Source organism: Lolium rigidum, chromosome 4 (genome assembly GCF_022539505.1).
Source record: "Lolium rigidum isolate FL_2022 chromosome 4, APGP_CSIRO_Lrig_0.1, whole genome shotgun sequence".
Lineage (NCBI taxonomy): Eukaryota > Viridiplantae > Streptophyta > Magnoliopsida > Poales > Poaceae > Lolium > Lolium rigidum.
The window spans coordinates 223451535-223467397 of NC_061511.1; the positions used below are offsets into that span (position 1 = coordinate 223451535).

Sequence of the window (15863 nt, forward strand, 5' to 3'; positions counted from 1 at the left end):
GAGGACAAGACCTCTTTGAAAATTGAGAAAATGACAGTGTCCCTGGAACCTGGTTCGAAATTGTAAGATAAGAATGCCATGAGTGCAAGTCTCCATGCAGTTTGTGTTCCGTAAGTTATAGTAGCTTCTGTAGTCGATGAAGTTCTAGGTAAGCTTCTGCCTTAGCGTTTGTATGGTGATCGCCAAACCCACGAGATCAAATCAGTCTTATGTATGTGGGGTATCTTAGCAATATCATGAACCCTTGTGATAGAAGTACTGCTGATGTAAATTATAATCATATGTGTTCCTTCTGTGCCCGGTTAAGATTTGTGGTGTTTTTTACTTGTATTCTCTCTGGTCTGGCTAATACTCAGTCTGTTTGTTCGCTGTCTGGCCAATGCGGTAATAATTTAGCACAGGGAACTGGCAAAATGTTGAGTACAAAACAGTATATTGTTGATAATCTGGCAGCAGATCTTGATAAAGCAGTACACTAGATAATCTGGCAGCAGATGGTGAACACAAAGTGCACTGTTTGATAATCTGGCAATATGACGATTAATAGGAGCAGCCAAACAAATGAGTTCACACTAAACAAGAACGTCAAAACCAACAAATTTCTCATATTTTCATATCGCAAACATGCAAGTGCAGGTCCACAACAGGTTACAAGCATAAGTGTCCAATAAAAGGTAGGACAAATGCCAACAATCATCACTCGGCTAACCTAGCAGGCTTATTTCATCACGCTCATCCAGCTGAAAAAAGTAGGCTGGAGGAGGATACGTACCAATCTGCTGGCTGATAAAAGATGCCAGAGCCAATACCGTAGGAACGCTGAATAGCTTTCCATGATAATAAGATCGTCACCACGGACGAGTAACAAGAGCGGATGAAGTGATTCCATCCCAACTTCTTCATGGTCAACTACCCAGACCAGGCATTGCCAACAGAGCTCAGCCCGTCATGGAAGGCGTTGAACTCTACAGGCTGGCCAGCAGTCACCATCCGGACCTGATCATTCAGGTAACCCATTCGAGCAGCCTTATCAGCCATGTCTACAGGATGATTCTGCACACCCTGAGGTCCTAAATGATGAAGCATCATCGGAGCACTGACCTGTGCCTGTTGAGGAAGGACAGCAACAAAAGTAGCAGCGTTGTTGGGAGGGCTTCCATAAACAGTGTTGTAGGCCTGTGTACTACCCTGTACTGAGTATGGTGCAGCACCACGTAGATCAACCTTGCTTGGCTGAGGTGCAAATGAACCATTGCCAGGCAAATGAAATTGCTGCGTCAGCTGGTGCTGGAGGTTATGTTCTGCCATTGGAACTGAAATGGCGCTGCTTTGAACATAAATAGGAGCATTTTCATGGTGCTTTCGCTGGGACGAAGAAATCGTAGAGTAGGAAGGCTGCACAACCATGCCTCTAGAAAGCGTCTCAGTGTTACCACATGCAGGTTGTTGAGATCCATATGGAGGATAGAATAGAGTGACCTGAGGTGCACTTGGGGCCTGTGGAGAAGATGTTTGCACCTGAACTCTCTGAGCTGGAACTTGTTGTATGTTGTGATACTGCTGTTGTTGTGCCACATGTAGTTCTGGTTGCCTTGCCTGTGAGTGAACATCCTGGACAGTTTGATGTGGCCATTGGTGCTGAGCTTGGAGGTAGAACCCTGGTGCCTGGCTAGACATGGGAGGTGCCTCAATTACATTCTGTGGCTGAAGATTTTGGGTCTGTGTCTGCACAGACTGTTGTGTAGGTTGAAATGTTTGGGCCTGCCTGAGCTCAGGATGGCTTGGATGTTGTGTACAGTAAACAGTTGATTGGTCCAAGTGTTGCTGGTTTTGTTGGGTGCTCAAAGAGACAGGCACAAGTTGCTGTAGAATAAGCCCATTGCAACTTTGAAATTGCATAGCAGGAGGCTGCATAGCATTTACTTGGTGCAGCGGTACAAGGGCAAGCTCGTGTTTTGCACCTGGGTAACTGCCATCATTTTCCTTGGCCATATAAACTGATGGGGCAGTACCTTCACTCTTTTGTGCAGTGTCATCATATACCAACTGAAGTTTAGCTAATTCGTTTTGAGTTTCAGCAAGCTCTTGCTTATCCTGCAGAACTTGTACAGATTTCTGAACCTGGCCAACAAAGTAGATTCAGTTATGAGTTACAGCTCTGACGAAATCACACGAGCTAATGGGCCAGTAGAAAGGAAGTGATAAAATATAAACACAAACCAAATGTATTCTAAGCTATTTAGCCTGGTTGACTGGAACTACTAGATATCTAAATAGCTCTGCTTAAAATTCCCTAAGGTGCAAAACTCACAGCCAGTTAATTAGCCATGGTGAACCTTATCACAACTTAAGCGATCGCATTACTAATAATTAGATAATAATGATACGTAGACTGACTACTGGTAACTTAAATACATACGAAAGCAACATAAAACAACTAGACACTGAATGCTCATCAATAATTGCGTGTCGCTGTGTGGATGTAAAACAAGGCATATACCTCTTTGATGTGCTTTTCAAGGCCACTGAAGTTGACATTTGCTTCGCCGTGGTAATCCATCACGTCGCTCCGTAGCTCTCCGATGGACCTTTCAAGCTTATAGCAGTACAGCTCCAGCTGCGACAGCCTTCCGCTGATGACATCCAGCGAATTCACCAGATTCTCCGCTTGCTTCTTCATGCAGTTCTCTATAGCTTCCGTCACGATTTCCTTGGAAAAACTCTCTTGCTCCCGCATGCTAACAAGCGATCGCAGCAGTCTGTTGTCCTGGTAATCCTGCTTGGTTGAATAATGGAGGGGGAAAAACCAGTAAGGATAGAGCATGGCGGCGCAGGGAATGTGGAGATGGAAATTGACGAATCTAGAGGTAGTGCAAGCATCGTTTGGAGCTACTCTCGTGGTTGCGCTACAGACAAATAGCACGGATTTGCATATTAAGGTGCTGCTATTCCTGGTGATAAGGTGAGGGCTGACAGCAGGTGACAGCATAGAGTGAGTATGCGTGCAAGAAATTCCCTCTGGATATGAGGCGGTACATGGCACCTACTAACTTATTTCGTTGACGCGTAGATAGCAAGGCAGCTATACTACGAAATCTTATCATAGCAGTAATGAGGACAGAAATGTCATTTTAGTACAATAATAATTCTTATTGAATGTGACCCCTATATACGTGGATGCAACCAGGGCACCTAGAACAAGTCTCATGTCAAATTTTGCGGCAGGGCAGTTCAGACAAGGAATAAAGTCTCCCAAAATTTGCTTCAAGCTATTCACGCCCAGGCAGGAACCATGGCGGCCTGATTATAGAAAAGAAGTAGCCGCAAATCGTACTAGCCAACCGGGAATTGAACCAGAAATCCCCGCGTTGGAACTGTTCCATTCATTCACCCAGATCGGTCAGAACAGGTACGGAAACTGAAATCGAGCGTGCCCGAAGTCGTACGCATAGTAGAAAAGGTGAACGAACATTGAAATCTACGCAGAGCGCAGCGCTGCATATGTAGAGCAAATCAGAAGCCGCAAACTGCACCGCAGGCAGACAGGCGGGCAGCAGTCACCAGGCCGAGCGTGGACCACCAGCCACGGCGCGCGCTCAGTCCAGGCGCCTACTACTAAGCAAGCAAGCGAAAGACGGGGATCTGGCGCGCGGGGCGGATGGATTGGGGAGGGAACTGACCTCTCGTCGGAGCGTCTGGTCGAAGGAGCAGCGGGCGAGGTCGGCGGAGAGGCCGAAGGGGCCGGAGATGGAGGCAGGGCGCGCCGGGGACGCCATGCGATCGAATCGGCTGCGGTGGTGGTGAAGGGAGCTTGGGAAGGGACGGGGAAAGAAAGCGGCGGAGATGCGATGCGACGAGGAGGAAGCGTGGGCGGGGAGGAGAAGTAAAAGGTAGAGAAAAAGAGCGGAGCGGAGGAGCAAAGCGAGCGTGGAATGGGAGGCGAGTTGGGTCGATGGTGGACGGTGCCGGAGTAAATATAGACGACGCGAGCGGGGGAAAGAGGAAATGGGTGGAAAAAGATACAAAAGGAGAAACTCCGGCGCGGTCGCCGTCAGGTTTTGGTCGGGTTCGGCGCGGGCGGCCGCGTGCATGATGGGCTGTGTGTCCGGTCCTCATCCGCTTCGGGTCAAATGGCGCCACCGTTTTTGTGGCACAGCGCAAGGCAGGCGTGTTCGTGTGGGCGGTGGGCGCCGGCGTTTTTTCCGTGGTGGTGGACGACACGGCCGCGCCGACGGCACACGGACACCGGCGACACAGTGAGTGATCTCACAGGTTTCAGAGACTGCGTGCTGCTGTGAAGAGTTGACGCGAAGAAGAATGGGACCTAGCGTGTGTACCCAACCAAACCTTGTGGGTGCCCAACGTTCATCAGCACGTATGGTACGGGCCAGGCTCCGCGAAATCCGTGGTCGTCCCCTGCGCCATCTCTATAGACCCCTGCTGCTGTTTGCTGAAAAAATCTTCCATTTTAGTACCCTTCTCCAGTTCATATTACTCTAATTGATTCTACTAGTACATATTTACACACATTTTAGTTCTAGATATATCTATATTGAAATCAACTAATATGAACCGGAGTGAGTAGCACAATATTACGACGCAGTGGTCAAATTTCCAATGGGTTCGGTGATTTAATTGCGTAGCTACGAGTTGCATACGGTTCATTGCCTTGTACGTCAACATGTTGGAGGAGACCGAGGTGAACATTGGTACAGAACCACTCGACGCTTGGTAGGACGACATTGACGTCAAAGAGAGTGAGATCAGGGGTGAGGGGTTCAATAGGCGGAGGAGATTGAAGACGAGGCGTTCGAAGCGATGGTTGCCGAAAGGAGAGCCTAGTAGAACTAACAACTACACGGATTTGGAGGAACTCATTCCGAGAACTGAGTGCTAGCTCCAGTGGCAAGCCTTGCAAGTGATCTCATCATCTATCCTAACAGCGTATAGCCAAGGGAGGGGATATTCCCCCGTTGGTCAACGTTGGAGGACCTCATTCCGCTGGTATTGGCCGTGATGTTGTTGGTATCGATGTTGGTGATCACACCGAATGGCCAGTGATGGAGGTAACACATTGGCCGATAATAGTGGTACATCCGGATTCAGATTACAGATGACCTGCAAGAGTTTTTTTTTCGAAACACGGTATAGACGTAGACACTCACACATATGTACATGCACTCACCACTATAAATGCACGCACACATACCCTATGTGCACCTCTGAGAGACTGCGTCCAAGAAACTAATCACGCTACCCCTATTAGCATTTCTGAGAGACTGAGTTCAAAAAACTGATTTGGTAGGTCTTGAGATTGACAAAGTCACTACGAGCATCTTGCTGTCGATGGAAACGTCGCCTCCCAATAAAGAAAATATTCTATCTTTTAATGAGACACTAAAGTGTCAAATTTAGGATTTTAATTCTGGTGAACTTGAGGTACCAATGCCCTTCTAACTATCCAACCAGATTATCTAAAAAAAAAAACTATCTAACCATATGTTGGTTTTCAGACCTGCAAGAGTTGTTGTTGGGTTCATGTTTGGCCTTTCTTAAAGGTGCCAGCAGTTTTGCCGTTTCATCCATCCAGATATCTCTATGTACTGGATCCAGCACACATGTTTTTCTTTCAAGCGGAGACCAACTTGCCCAAGTAAACGAAAAGATACACAGTACCACCACCACCACCTAAAGAAAAAGTAATCGTAAAGATATATCAGCAGCAGTGCCAATTCATAACGGACGGCATCGGGCCGACCAAATTTGCGTAGAGTAATATGAGTTGACAAGTCAAAGCCACCGCCGTTGCTTATCCCATCACCCACTCGCGTCCAGCGACAGATTAAAATACTCCAGCCCTAACTCAGATCTTTTCCACTTGCGTGCGTCCAGCGACAGATTAAATTACTTTAGCACTACTATCTCATCAGATCTTTTCCACTTGTCTCCTAATCTAATCCCAAAAACAATCAGGCGCCGATTCCTGGCCGGGCGCCGGTCGGCCTCGCGCGCGCCACCACAGAATTGCTCGTGGGCAGCTGCGCTCGTGACGCGTGAGCGATTCGAATGGGACGCCACGGTGGCTGCGGATAGGCACGCCACGACGGAACCAGGAAGCAGATGCCACCCGAGAAAACGGGGTTGGTGGAGCGCTGACGGGGCAACGGTCGCCTCTGCCACACGAATTCTCTGGTGACTGGTGGTGGCCCGATTGATCGAGCTGTTGTGGCGGCCGTTGTTTAGGGGGGACACGGTGGGCAGGCCCAAGTGGCCGGCGACGCCCCGTCGATCGCTCTCAGTCCGGCCGCCGCACCATGTCGCCGTCGAGGGGAGGACGTGTGCGTACGTAACGCAGGAAGCGGACGGGCTCATTATTTGCTTGGAATCCGAATCGTGTCCGGGGACGGAACGACGCACGGCCACCCATGTGTGCTTCTTCGCGTGTCTTCTGTATTCTTGGCTTCGGTTCGCGGCTTTGTGGCTGACGATACTACTAGGTTGGAGTGTTGGACCTACGAATACGATGGTGATGGTGATTCTCTCGCTGAGTCGAGTGACTGATACGGCGCCGAAGAAGAATATTCCATGCAGGTGTGCTAGCGAGTTAGAGCATCCCTACCACATGCCGCAAAAATGGTTATATCCGTAAAATTATTATCGTTTATAGTTTTGGTGGGACAACAAGCAGACAGCTGAAACGGTCCTCGGGTCGCTCCCCCGCGGGCGACTCCAGGACTCCCAAACCCCAACCTTCCCCTACCCCCTTCCTCCACCCTACCCCGCCGCCGCCGCCGGCGGAAGCCGCCGGGCAAAGCCCTGGCGGTGCCGGCGGCGGTGGCCCTTCTCTACCCGGCGCTTCTCCTATCCAGGCGGGGCTGGCGGGCAGGCGACGGTGCACCCAGGTCGACGGGGTTTCGGCGGCGGCGCGTCCCTCAGGCGGCGTGGTGGCGGGTGGCGACGAGGTGGCGGCGCAGCTTCTTGGCCGCGGGACGGCGCGGCGGCTCGAGGCGGCGCCTTCCTGGCCCAGATCTGGGCCCTTCGGGCCCCATCTGGGTCCGGGCGGGCCGGCTCCCTTCCCTGCGGTGGTCCTCGTGACAGACGAAGGGGCGGCCAGCGTGGGGGGGGGGGGGGGGCGCTGCCGGCGGCACGTACGCTGCAGCGCGGAGACCGGATCTTCACGAGCCCGCTCGGGCTCGGCCGGCCAGCCGGGCTCGGTGTGATCTGATCAACGCGTCCGGTCGGTGTCCGCGGGCGGCGGTGGAGGCGGTTCCCTCCGACGTGGCTGTTGTCGTGCTGCCTCTCGCTCCCGGATGGCCCGTCTTGTTCCTGATGTCCCCAGTTCGTTGGTCACGGTGAGACGGCGGTGGTGCCTGCAAGGCCGTGGTGGCGTGAGGTGGTGGGCGGCGAGTGTGGTGGAGCACGATGGAGCGTCCAAGGCGGGACTACGAGGGTCGGGAGAAATCCTCGTCGGTTTCGCCGACACCGACGCGGTGACGCCGCGGCGCCACCCTTCCTTCTTGAAGGGCGTTGGGTGAAGCCTCGTTTCCTTGTCCTTGCGCGTGCGGGGGAAACCCTAGGATCACTCCGGGCAGCAGCGCCGTCATCGTCGCATCCCTTCTTGAAGGTGTTGCTTGGTACGCGGGGCTTCCATGTGCTAGGCTTGTGGTGGATATTCTCCGGCGGGCGCAGCGGTTGCGAGGCATCTCCGTTTTCGTCAATCCGACCTTTTTCGGCATTAGTTTCTCTTGTCTTTCTTTTGTGTTTTCTTTTGGGCGTGCTTGTGCTGTTTGCCCCAGCTATGGATTCTATGCTGTATCGGTCTTGTGCTATATTAATATAGTGGGGCGAAAGCCTATTTCGAGGAGTTTATAGTTTTGGTCAAAAAAAATGTGTCTAGAAGCTCGTAAATTCTTTTACGGGCATTGGGAACACATGCTTGTGATCCTTGCATGTGCAGTTTCAGAGGGAAAACCGAATGTAATTGAGATCTCCGTAAACCACTCAAACCTCGTTGTCGCACTTTCGCCCTGAAACTCGCCAAAATTTCCCCGGAACTCGCTCCACCGCTGCACACCGAAAGTGGCGCCACTGCCGAAGCGAGGCCGGCCAATGGCGGGGCACTGGCAGGGCAGTGGCGAAGAAGGGCGAGGGGCGGGCGCGTGACCTAGCGCGGAGTGGTGGTGGGGCGGGCTGGGGCGGATGGTAAGGCGGCGGTGCAGGGGCAGCTCAGGTGGTTGCTCAAGGAAGAAGACAAAAAAACACTTGTTGGTGGCATATTTCTGAATATGATGTTTTATATTTTTCTTTTGCGTACAAGATTTGCTCTGTGCCATACGTCTTTAGCCTTTAAATAACGTTTACCGCGTCATGTAGTCTTGTTTTTACAGGTCGTTAAATACGACATGTACTAGGGATGCACTTACTTTATCATCCTTCAGGCGTGTGTGTGTTGCCTTTCCTATTTGTCGACGAAATGACTTCTTCGATACGATATTCAGAGCAGAAAAAGGGGTCTCCAATTTACACGTGAATCATGTTTGTTTTGTTGGTTGTCCGACAAATGTCAAGATAGAATGACCACATCCGTTTCTGCTGCTTTAAATGTCGTATGGGTAGGCGTACTAATGTGGAGATGGTGTAATCCATGATTTCACGGCCAGGGTTTCAGAAAAGTACAGCCGAGGTTCGTAATTTTTTTAACAAGATCACGAATTTTGGTGTACCCAAATAATGTGGTTATTCTATTTGAAAACCCTTCACCAAGGTTCTATTGAAATTCGAGATTTTTAAAAAAAATAATTGAAAAGTGAAAACGACCGCGTTCGATCAAGTGGGAGCGGATCATCGAAAATGTTGCCGACCGAAATAAATGTTGTATTGAGAGTTTGAGACAGCTTACCCAAGAAGTTGTGGACTCACATTGTTTTGTGAATTTTGCTCACTTTCATGTGCTTCAATTGCTCCACTAAAGCGTCGGTAACTTGGGTTGTGCATGGACATATTGGGTTACCAAAGCAACAAACTGGATAAGAGTCGAGCCGCGTGTCTTCTGAATGTTGGCTTGGCAGGTTTGCGGATATGTTGCACTGTTTGGATGAGTACGATACTGATGGCGACGCCTGCTTTGCTCCCTAATGACTGACTGGTGATCAGTGAGTGATGCGGTGTTGTCTGCTAGAATGGTGCAATATCATCTACTGGTGTACGTGTACATGCGTACGAGATGTGCACTAGTTTCTGCCCGAAATCTCCCTGGATGCAAAATTCAGAGCGAAACTAGAAATGGGCCGGTCACAAAACCTACACGTGAATCACGTTTGTTCAGTTGGCAGTTGGCTATCCAACCAAACAGATGTTCGGTTCCGGTGGACCTGGACCAGACGGTCATGATGATGCTGTACGGGTCTTACGGACATCGAGTACGTTTGACGTCGTAGGACGCGTGCCCGAGCGTGTGGTCAATTCCGTGTGTTTAGCGTTAACCCCGCAATTTCCATGCGGAATTAGGCGTGCCTTGATTGACAAGATTGTTGACAGTGTCTGATTGTAAGACTCGGACGTTTAAACTGCAACGGCAACACGTTAATGCATATGCAAGGGTCAGCATATGACCATGTGCTAATCATAATCAGGGAATTTGCTTCGTCCATCTCTTCCCATGCATGATGGTACTTTACCAGCGCGTGAAGACTCTAGCTGAGGCCGAGTAGCGAGTACCCTACGCGTGCTGCCTAAACACATGCTATTTTTTTTTTGATGGATCACATGCTATTTTTTGAACGGGTAAGCCCTCGAAGGCCCTGGAAGCTCCGTCAACCGCCGGGCGGGTGCAAAGTTATGATAAGGCCCCTAAGAGATAGGGGAAAAGCAGATAACTGTACACATTTTGTAGAAAATATATACCGGGAAAAATAGAAAGTCGTGATCAGGTTCCGGTCTTTTCCGTCTCATCTGGGCGACCTCTAGAGGCCTGGGAACCCGCGCCATCGCCGGGGAACAAACCACTTGGGGTGACGCCGGTCATGCATCCCGCACCAAAGTCGAGGAAGAAACGCTGAGGAAGATCAAAACTTATCAGCCCGTAGTGGCGCCAGTCGCCATGGATAACTCATGCGCCAGAGTTGTCCGGCGGAAGGTTGCTGGTGTTTATGAACTCCGATTTACTCTATTTCTTCCAGACTACACGCCGGAGCGTGCACTCGACCACCCTGCCCTGCCCTGACCACAGGAACCGAGATCCGATCGCTTCCTCTAGTCTATCATCACGGCCACAAGGAGAAAGTAGAGGGGGGCCTCAGATCCATCACATCTGAGCACGACACAAGAGCTTTATTGTAGATGTAGAAGAGGAGTTGTTGCAGCTCGCCGAATTTGCCCACAGGAGCCGCCGCCTAGCTCACCTCCACAACACGACTGAAGGAGCTTATGAGCTTGAAGCGTAGCGACTTCAACGGCACAACGCCAAACTAGCACGAAGGCCTAACTCTAGATCTACATTTAATATGTACACGGATGATCCGACGTCCCCTCTTCGAGTCACTCCGACCGGCAAGGCCGTTGAAGGAGAAGGAGAGGGGAGCCTGCAGGGTGGAGCCGTGGAGGCGACTCTCAGTGTGGTGTTCCTGAGAGTGAGGAAGGGGAATGTTTACATAGGGAGTAGTTTATTTGGCCTTTGTAATGATATTCTTGTGTCTATTCAGCTTGGAATAATGCAAGTCGGACCATTACTCTGCTCTTTTGAAAAATGTAGAATCTAGCTCTTTTTTGAGCAATTGTGAAATCTCAAATAAATGCTGAGATTTATATAAGTACAAAGAGATGAAAGGATCTTTATCAGACAATAAAAAAACTGAGTCTGAAATAACTATCACAACGATCAACTTAGAAATAGTCAGTCGTCAAAAGAAAAAAGCCATTGCATCAAGATAACCCAACAAGTGATTCGCTCACCAATCTTGACATCCACGAGTGTGAAAGAATCTATATAGTTGGGTGGAATGTTCTACTGAAACTCGATTCGTGATGTCTAAGTGTGCCGAACATGTAATGGAGGGTTTTGGAGCATTCCAGGAGGTGAGAGTGAGACAGTCCATTGAATGAGATGAAACCCTACATGCAAATGTAATAAACTCATCTTATATGACTTAGGCGATTCAAACATTGGCACGCATCGATGGAAAGGTACAAGTGAACCTTGTGGAGGAGGGATTTAGGCAGCCTAGGGCCTCGTTCGGTTTGGAGCAATCCAAGAGGGATTAGGGTGGATTGAGGTGGGTTAAATCCCTAATAAGTTAAAATACACCCCAATCCACTCAACACACTCCAATCCACCCGAGTAGAGGATTAACCGAACAAGGCCTAGGAGTGTCTTCGTGACAAGTATATGCGATATTTTGAGAGTTAGGAGGTCGCTCCTCTTTTTTGTTGTTGCGAGACACACTTTTTGGTTTTGAGAGTTGGTGTTTTTGTCTCTGGCTCAGATGATATTACTTGATTGTTGTGTGTGTTTTACTATAAACCCAAAAGAAAAACCTATTGTCGAGTTCTGACATGCTTTTATATGCTTGTAATTTGGTGTTCTTCACTAAATTAGCGTGACCACTTTTTCTTCCACTTCTGTTTAGTGAAAAAAAAGGTCTTCCAGAGAAGGACCGCGCTATGGGCCAACGAAAATCATTGTTTCTCTGCAAGCGCGCCAATTTAGCCCAGGTAAATGGGCCAACTAGCTCACGTGGGTTCGTCAGAGCAATCATTCCCACTCGAACAGTACAAATCGGGAGTGTCTGGAGTATTTCAGCGAGCGCTACCCACGCCACCGCCGTAAGAATTCGCGATGCCGATCTGCCCACCGCCGTCGGAGTCCTCGGACTCGGGGAGCCGCGCGTGGATCTTCCACAGTCTGGCCATCGGCGCGGCGGCGGCTGCCGCCGCTGCAGCGTACCTGTACCGCCGGCCGCGCGGGTTCCGCACCCTGGCGGTGGGCGTCATACCCGCGCGGTACGCCTCCTCCCGCTTCGAGGGCAAGCCGCTCGCCCTCATCCTCGGCAAGCCCATGATACAGGTCCGTCGTGCCCTACACACCGCCACATTATCCTCCGTGCGTGCGTATCTCTTGCTGTTGCTTCGCGTGTGGTTTTGGTTCTGACATCTTGTCGGCGCATCTTCCTGTTCAGAAAAATGGAAGAGTAAAGTAGGTTCAGGTTCTTACTGAGGGCCCCTTTGATTCAAAGGATTTGCATAGGAATTGTGTAGGATTTTGTTCCTATGGGGAAATTTTCTATACATGTTGTTTGATTCATAGGACCATATCCTATAGGAAAAATTCCTATAGGAATCTTGTAGTGTAATTCCTATAGGAAAAAAGCATTAGCTCATACCTCATGGAAAAATTCATTTGCTACAATCAAACAAACTTCATCTTCCTATAGGATTCAAGTGGACATACCATTCCAATCCTATACCTTTCCTATTCCTATGTTTTTCCTATCCTTTGAATCAAAGGAGCCCTGAAATTTTAATGGGTGTTTCGGGAAGTCTACTGCACATCTTTTTGACTCATGTGGGCCGAAGTAATCATATGATAAGAAATTGTCTGAATGACTCAGAAAATTTACAGTCACAAGAATTAGCTGATGGTTGCTCATTCCACTGAACATTCTTCATTGGTTGTTCAGAACTTCAGATAATTTCTTAACTTGGCAAAAGTTCTATTAAGGTAGTAGTTTTCAGGACGATATGGCACCTAGTACTCATAGACTATGCTCAAACATGAGCTATGTTTCTGGCAGATCAACATGAGTTTGAATGGGGAGAAAGGACTCCAAGTTAGCTTTAATATTCTTAATGAAATGTGGATAGTCTGGTAACTTTTGAAAACTTCGTTAACAAAGAAATCAGTGTAGTCCATACATTAGTTTAGACTGGTACTCTACACTAAATCGTCCTCAAACTCACCATTACCATCTTGGATCTTTACAGAGAACCTGGGAAAGAGTAATGCTAGCAACTTCTTTGGACCATGTTGGTAAGCAGCATTCTAGTTATCTATTTTATTTGTAATATTTTTTAGGTAAATCGTTCCTGTTGTATGCATTCTTAGTTTTAAGTCAATTTATTTCCCTTATTGTCTTGAACACTCGTGTTGTCATTTCTCTGTTTTATGTGGTACTCCTAGAGATGCTTCTCATCTCAATCTGCAGATACTTGCTTGTAAGTTTAACTTTGTCGGCATTTCTTTCTGTTTAATGTATAGTTGTGGCAACGGATGACGAAAAAATTGCTGAGTGTTGTAGAGGATTTGGAGCTGATGTTATAATGACATCAGTATCATGCCAAAATGGTAAGGCTTCAGCATTTTGTATTGACGTATCTTTTCATGATTGTTTGGTGACCTCCTTATTTACATGTTGGATGTGCTATAAAATGTAGGATCTGAACGCTGCTGTGAGGCACTTCAAAAGCTTGGTAAACATTATGACATTGTTGTCAACATTCAAGGAGACGAACCACTTATTGAACCCGAGATAATAGATGGTGTGGTTATGGCACTGCAGGTGGTTATGAAACTCTAATTTTGCTATATCATATAGTTTATCTGAAGTGGTTGCCATGAAATGTTGTAAGTGGATTGTGATAATCTGAATTTTGTAGCTTTGTCGCGTTGATTGTATTGGAGTTTCCGCGTTGCCTTTGGCCTTATTTTTCTATTTATTCCTTTCATTTGGCATCGCTTCTTAATCGTTCTCTTTTCTTTGCACTTATGATGTGCTTCAATTTTATTTTCAGCGAGCTCCTGATGCAGTCTTCAGCACAGCTGCTACGGCATTAAAACCAGAAGATGCATTTGACACAAATCGAGTGAAGTGTGTTGTAGATAACCAGGGTTATGCAATATACTTCTCAAGAGGGCTGATCCCATTTAACAAGTGAGATACTAACATTTATTTTAACTCTTTAGGTGACCTGGTTCTGACGTACAATTCTTAAATTTTGAACATTTCAGATCAGGGAAAGTCAATCCTAAGTTTCCATATCTTCTTCATCTTGGGATTTCGGTAAATTATCAACCCTTCCTTTGGACAATTGCTGTTGTAGATTATACATTTGTTGTGAAGCTTTCTCAGAATTAATGCTTTGGCCTTTCATATGTAGTGCTTTGATTCGAAGTTTCTGAAGATCTATCCAGAGCTGGCACCAACTCCATTGCAGCTAGAAGAGGACCTGGAGCAACTTAAAGTTCTTGAAAACGGCTACAGGATGAAGGTAGTTTTTGCTTATAGGTTATAGGTTTTATACAGAAAAATAAGTTCCTATCCATTGATGCTCCTCTGCACATTTATAGCTGCAGGAAACTTTAGGTTACTGAATCTTATACTGTTGCAAGTCCTGCTTTAAAATACTCTCTGTACCACTTATAAAGAATGTCGTGACTGCTGGTTGTCAGTACAATGGCATGTGTAAAACTGTATTGTTAATTGATATTTAGTAAGTAGTTGTCTAATGATACTTTGTATGGTGTAATATATATATTCACTGTTACAATCTGCTTTGTCCTTGTTGGCATGCAGGTTATCAAAGTGGATCATGATGCCCATGGTGTGGATGCACCTGAAGATGTCGAGAAAATAGAAGCATTGATGCGAGCCAGGAACATTCAGTAGTGTGCAAATGTTAGAAAACGTCGAGAAAGCTTTGGTTGCGGTACGTAGTTATCCGTTGATCCAGAGCTAAGGAATCCTGAAGACTGAAAGATGCTATCCGAGTGTGTAAATCAGGAGCCTTTCTGCTGCATCCGTGAAACTGTGCATGCATCAGATGTCTCGTGTGTGTCTTTGTATGCAGAAACCTGGGGTTTAACCTCTCGTAGGTTGTATCAGCTTGATGGGCCGACATGATGAATAAAAGGTCCCACTGTCAAAAATAAGAAAATTTTCTCTGTTGTTTTTTGGCATGTGAAAAGTCTCCTGAGCTCTTGCATCCTGCTGCTTGGCATCAAGACACCGTACATCTCAAAACAACCTAACTGGCTCTACCAATCATCCAGAAAAGAACTTGAGATCTCTGGAAACGGGCATTTTTACGAGGAAATAAACCTGGAACATCTTATATATCCCGGCAGCTACCTAGTGATAATGTTTTCCACGCAGAACGTCGAGTCATTCACTGGATCTATACACTGGCAGATGACGATCTATCAGCGCGGAACAACAAACTAAAATGGGGCCGGCGCAGGGCGCAAGGGCATGGCCAATTGCGATGTGTTTTGCAACAGTGTAGTTACCGATCGCGTGCGTGTTTCAGGCCAATCATATACACCGCCAGTGACTATTAGGCACCGCACACCCTAGCCGGGTATTGGGCCTGGTCCATTTTTTTCTGTTTTTTTTTCTGTTTTCTTTTTTGTATATGTTTTTCTGTTTTTTGTTTTCTTTCCTTTATATTTTTATTTTTCTTCTTTTTTAAATCGAAAAAGTTCAAACTTGAAAAGAGTTCAAATTCGGAGAACGTTTAAATTTGAGAAGTGTACAAATTTGAAAAATGCTTAAAGTTAAAAATTGTTCGAGAAAAATATTCATATTCGGAACATTTTCAAATTTAAAATATGTTAATTTTCGAAAAATGGTCAAATTTTGAAAAAATAGTCAATCTAAAAAATGTCCAATTTTGATTTTTTTTAAAAATCAGAATTTTTTGAATAAAACAATACAAAAACTTCTGGGTTGTAAAACATGGATTTCAAAATATTTCAAATTTTAAAAAACGAAAATATATAAACAGAAAAGAAGAAAAACAAAAGAAGAGAAAAACGAGTTTACCTGATGGATCGCGGCCCACTATACAGCCGCTTAGTCGGGGTGTGTGTG

The 15863-nt window shown here is 47.2% G+C and overlaps 2 protein-coding genes across 2 annotated transcripts; one reads left to right on the forward strand and one right to left on the reverse strand.

Annotated features, from left to right (window-relative positions):
* Positions 1-585: 585 nt before the first annotated feature.
* On the reverse strand, positions 586-3941 carry LOC124707141 (AT-rich interactive domain-containing protein 1A-like). The gene is made up of 3 exons (XM_047238804.1): positions 3681-3941; positions 2501-2776; positions 586-2121 (listed from the first exon to the last, which is right to left on the reverse strand). Exons 1-3 carry the CDS (start codon positions 3774-3776, stop codon positions 910-912), a joined length of 1584 nt encoding a protein of 527 aa, XP_047094760.1. The 5' UTR covers positions 3777-3941; the 3' UTR covers positions 586-909.
* A 7874-nt stretch (positions 3942-11815) lies between these two features.
* On the forward strand, positions 11816-14921 carry LOC124649597 (3-deoxy-manno-octulosonate cytidylyltransferase). Its single transcript, XM_047189199.1, has 8 exons — positions 11816-12061; positions 12979-13024; positions 13253-13339; positions 13429-13553; positions 13786-13925; positions 14003-14054; positions 14152-14262; positions 14568-14921. Exons 1-8 carry the CDS (start codon positions 11834-11836, stop codon positions 14658-14660), a joined length of 882 nt encoding a protein of 293 aa, XP_047045155.1. The 5' UTR covers positions 11816-11833; the 3' UTR covers positions 14661-14921.
* Positions 14922-15863: the final 942 nt, after the last annotated feature.